Source organism: Triticum urartu, chromosome 2A (assembly GCF_056163025.1).
Source record: "Triticum urartu cultivar PI428250 chromosome 2A, HENAU_Tu73, whole genome shotgun sequence".
Classification (NCBI taxonomy): domain Eukaryota; kingdom Viridiplantae; phylum Streptophyta; class Magnoliopsida; order Poales; family Poaceae; genus Triticum; species Triticum urartu.
The window spans coordinates 24,872,049-24,876,995 of NC_141874.1; the positions used below are offsets into that span (position 1 = coordinate 24,872,049).

The 4,947-nt window shown below is 42.1% G+C and overlaps 1 protein-coding gene across 2 annotated transcripts; it reads right to left on the reverse strand.

Moving 5' to 3' along the window:
* Positions 1-461: 461 nt before the first annotated feature.
* Positions 462-3,863, reverse strand: LOC147983104 (cysteine-rich receptor-like protein kinase 44). Of its 2 annotated transcripts, none has more exons than XM_087539436.1 (6): positions 3,745-3,863; positions 2,275-2,933; positions 1,940-2,195; positions 1,474-1,702; positions 1,209-1,365; positions 462-1,108 (listed from the first exon to the last, which is right to left on the reverse strand). In XM_087539436.1, exons 2-6 carry the CDS (start codon positions 2,893-2,895, stop codon positions 887-889), a joined length of 1,485 nt encoding a protein of 494 aa, XP_087395562.1. In that variant the 5' UTR covers positions 2,896-2,933; positions 3,745-3,863; the 3' UTR covers positions 462-886. The 2 variants fall into 2 exon arrangements, with proteins under 2 accessions (XP_087395562.1, XP_087395561.1); XM_087539435.1 differs by having other exon boundaries at positions 1,925-2,195.
* Positions 3,864-4,947: the final 1,084 nt, after the last annotated feature.

Sequence of the window (4,947 nt, forward strand, 5' to 3'; positions counted from 1 at the left end):
CGAATGACAAATGTTACCTCCAAATGTTACATTTATTTTTGTTTTTTTTCACCGACTAAGCACCGTCATCCCGTTTTGCACGATAATTGGCAATCACACTTGTTAGACTAACAAGAACATCTACGAAAAGAATTCAGATTTTTTGAATTTTATTTACTATTTATTTTGAATTTACTGTTCATTAGGAAGCATATGCACCCAAGAGCCAAAACGGCCCTCCCCTCATTGAACGCTTATGATAAAGCGCAAATGCATGGCACCGTTAAAACCGTGAGCTTCGCTCCAGCCTTTGAATTTTGCAACCACATTGCAAATACAGTACAGATTTGGGCACACGGACCCCAACCCATTCGATCACCACATGAGGGCAATCAAATGCAGTAAGAAGGTTCATTGCATAGCATTGCATTGCAGAGAGCCAACCACCACTGACCACTGGAACTGTAATTAAACCACACGCATAAAAAAAGCATCAGTTCCAAACACGAGACACAAGTAGAAGCACGCGACCCCACACAATACTACAGATTTTGGGCTGGCAGCGCAGGCAACACAACGCCGTCACTGTCCGAAAATCATATTCAGGTTCAAACATGACAGATGATACGCCATCAGTGGCAAACGGTCCATCCGACTAGCTGGGTGATGAACAATTGCAGGCCAATAGCAAGTTACAACAATATACACAGATCGAGCAAATCAGTCGGTAATACTTGCGGACCAAGCGGACGCTTGTCCTGGTGCCTTCAGCCCTCTACCTATATCGGAGCTGTTGATGAGGGCTCTGCCTATATCTCGACCGTGGATGAGGTCGGAGCTGCCAATGAGGGGTCTCGCGGGTCGCGGCGACGTCGACACGAGATAGGTGGTCGGTTCCGGTGCATGCCTAGCCTGCCGATGATGTTGCATGATTGCTAATGCCACAATCAATACTTTCTGTTCCTTGAAGCATACTGATAATGTTCCTTATTGCAGGCCTTTGCTTGCGATCAGGGTTCAGACATATTAGGCCTATCTGAATGCATCTTTTTATTTCTTCTTGGCAAATTATACCTAGGGTTCCATATCTCCGTGATCTTCTCACCCTGTTTTTCCAGTTGCAAAGAACCTGTGAAATCAGACCAAATACATAGACTCTTAGCATGAAGAGTAAGCGCAATGTCGACAAAGGGACATCTATTTTGAAATGTGGACCAAAATTTCCTCACATTGTCAACAAATTCTTTTGAGGATGATGGTTTAGTAACATCAAGGGGGTAGTCCTTGCCTCCCGTTATTATCTCGATGATTATTACGCCCAAGCTAAATATGTCTGACTTGAGCGAAATTTTACGTCCATTCACAAACTCTGGTGCCATGTAACCACTGAATTGACAGCATGAATAGAAGTTGATAGTGTTAAATAGACAGTATAAAAAGTACATCTTGCTTATGACTTGAAGAATAATGTATGAAAAAGTGGCAACAACTCACAGTGTTCCATGAGAAGATGACGTTATAATAGTGCCTGGTTGTTCAAGCAACCTTGACAAACCGAAGTCTGCAATTTTTGCTATCATACCATCGCTGAGCAATATGTTTGTAGGTTTAAGGTCCAAGTGAATAATGGGGTTATCTTTTTGCCCGTGAAGGTGACATAAACCATAGCAAATCCCTTTGATTATTTTGTAGCGTGTGCTCCAATTAAGTCCACAAGATTCATCTGCATTTGTAACCCAAGAAAAACATTTTGGCATATCTTACCTAGAAATTCGACTACATGTTCTGTAGATAATGTATGAAAGTACTACAAATTTGTACGATATATCCTTGTTTGAGTATATTGATATGTTGTTACATGTGGAAAACAAAGCCCAAACTTCCTAGTCTACAGTATCAAATGAAGATGACATCGATAAACAACATGCCATATTAAATGTCGTACCAGATAGATACTCACTGAGGCTTCCGGTGGGGAGATACTCTAAGCAAAGTAGCATTTCCGCCTTCTCTGCAAATACCATTTTCCCATAGTATGGTGCAACCTCTTTCAGTGTTTCATAGCAGTAGCCTACACATTGCACTATATTGGGGTGCTTAACCGTCATAAGATGACAAACCTCCTTCTGAAACTGCATTTCCACGTGTGGTAACTCACTATTGGGTTGTAATACAATCTTCTTCACGGCAATCATTTCACCATTTTCCAGCACTCCCTGTTTAAAACCATCCTATCAATATGATTGTACATTACAGAAAAGAAAGACAAGGATAAATAGTATATTGTAACTTTACCTTATATACAACACCAAAACCACCCTTTCCAATCACTCGCTTATCAGAGAAGTTATTTGTGATATCTCTCAAGCATTGCAATGGTACATAGTATGGCCTTGAACCATTTGGCTTCCTTTCATGGTTATTTGAAACATGAAAGTCTAGAGACGACATTACCCTATCCATCTCCAGAAGAGGGTCTGAAGCTCGGATGGAGGCCTCATCAGCGACAAATACTTTCATATGCAATACTTCCTGTCTCAAAAATAGTGATCGTACTGGCATGGGAGGCAAAAATAAGGAACGTGCTAGTTTCTTTAAAGTATATCCCTTGACGACGGAATCTGGGAGGGGCACGAATGATGTCCCGTCAATACTGACGGTGCCAATGACAGACATGCCAGGAATATTGGCCGCGCACCTCACAGTTGCTTTAAGGGAAAGCTTAGGTAGACAAGTTGGATCAGACACCCTGAAGTAGAAGTGCTCGTTCCACACTGGCTTCAGATCATTCTCCTTCGTAGTTGTCCGGAACTGCTGATCGTTAAAGGCAAGCTCAAGATAGGGACTTGGCTTACTCTTGTCATCCCGGAGGTCGAGGTCACAAGCACCTACAACCTCGACACCCAACACTAACATCGTCTCCAGCGATGTTGCAAATTAACAAACTCTACGTACTGCACACATAAAAAAGACTCTTAATTAGCACCAGCATTACCTACAGTTGGGAATTCATGAATTGGCTGCTAAACTAAAGCCTCTCTGAGTTAACAGAACAGGTCCATGTCTTAGACAAGAACCAATAAATAAATAAATAAATACAGGACACCCGATCATCTATTTATGCGCGTACTCGTCGCTAGGTGGTTTAGGGATCTGGATGAAAATTTTGTTATTTTTTATGTACCTTGTACTGACACATGATGAATAGATTGGAAGTTTTTTCTCGAAAAACAATTTATTTATCTTCCAAATAGATGACGGAGGGCTAAAAGGTAACCAGTCGAGTAGATGTTGTGTTTCTCTTTCTCCACCCCATAGTTGAAAATGAATAAACACAAGAGAGATAATATAGATGATGGGATTTGGATGGTATGCTGTAGAGAAGAAAGATACCAATCAGAAAATCATTTTAGATGATAAGCTATGTTGACATATAGATGACTGTTTTCAGATGATCTGCTGAGCAATATCTAACGCTGACTGCAGTGGTTTGGGGACGAAGACATCTGAATAACCGTCCCACACATACATACATACATACATACAGTACTGAGGAGAAGGGGCCTGCTGATTAGTTGTGCGGACCTAAGGAACTGCTTACTATTAGTTCTGCCTCTAGACGAATTAACAGATCCGGCACAAACTGGATCGGATGAAAGCAAAAAGACCACGGGAAAAACAGATAAATCTCATCTGCACCGAGCAAAGCAAAAGGAGACCCGCAAATCCTCGAACAAATTAATGAAGCAAGTTGGGTGTGCTCACCAGTCCAGTAGAGCGAGCGGACGGAGGAGAGATGTCAAACCACACCGGGGACGACGAACAGAGCAGCAGGAGCACAGAGGGGGAAGGCGTTCTACGTTTACTTTATATATAATAACAAAACTAGTCCCCCCACTCCGAGTCATTTTGATATGTTTGACGTGGGTCCAAGCATACCAAACATCACTAACCCATACAATGCCAAAACCGATTATCAAAACAAAATCAGCCGGCAATACGCGCATTGGGCCGACAACCAACAACCGACGACCGCAATGGATCAACGGCGCCATGTCTTACATGATGGATTCACACCGCAGCTCCCTCTCTCTTTTTGTTTGACAGGAAATATGGACTTTATTCATCATATAAAAGCAAGGTCATTTACAAACTCTGATGAAGTGAAGTCCCGGAGCTCAGCGTCCCGAGCTGTAGAATACCTAGCCATTAGGACAGCTTTTGCCTGCTAGAGTTAGAGCAACACTAGCAGAGTCGCCAAATTGGTCCAATCGTCATAATAACTGCCAATATGACTTTTTAGTCATAAACTGATAAACTTAAGATGTTTGGGTTCCTTGATTCTTCTTCTCTTATTGCTGTTTCGATACAAATAACAGAACGTCCTTTGCTGATCTGACCCCGAACTGAAGTACTGCATAGACATGGTTCTTGAGTTATAGGAATGGGGTGTGGGACGGAAATGTAGTCAAACATACCCAAAACACAAGTTGCAGGATCGATTTATGCCACTTCTTTCAAGTTTATGTATGAATATGTATATCGAGTGCAAGTTTGTGTATCTTGTGTGCATCATAAGTGTAATTAACTCAAATCACATATGCACCAAGCAAAGCAAAAGGAGCAAATGAATCCACGCTAGACGTGGAAATCGCAGAACAAATTAATGGAGAAAATTGGGTCTGCTCACCAGTCCAGTAGTGCAGGCGGATGGAGGACACTGGTCAAATCACGTCGGCCGGGACGACAAACGGAGCAGCTGGAGCAGAGAGGGGAAAGGGGTTGTATGTTTATCTAGTTTAGTAGCTCTCCCTCTCGCTCTTTTTTTTATTATAGGAAAAATAGACTTTATTCATCATATGTAGCACGGGCATTTACAAAGTCTGATGATGAAATTAAGTCCGGGAGCTCAGCGTCCCAAACTGCATACTCTCTCCGTCCACAAATACATTGCATACAAATCCAGTC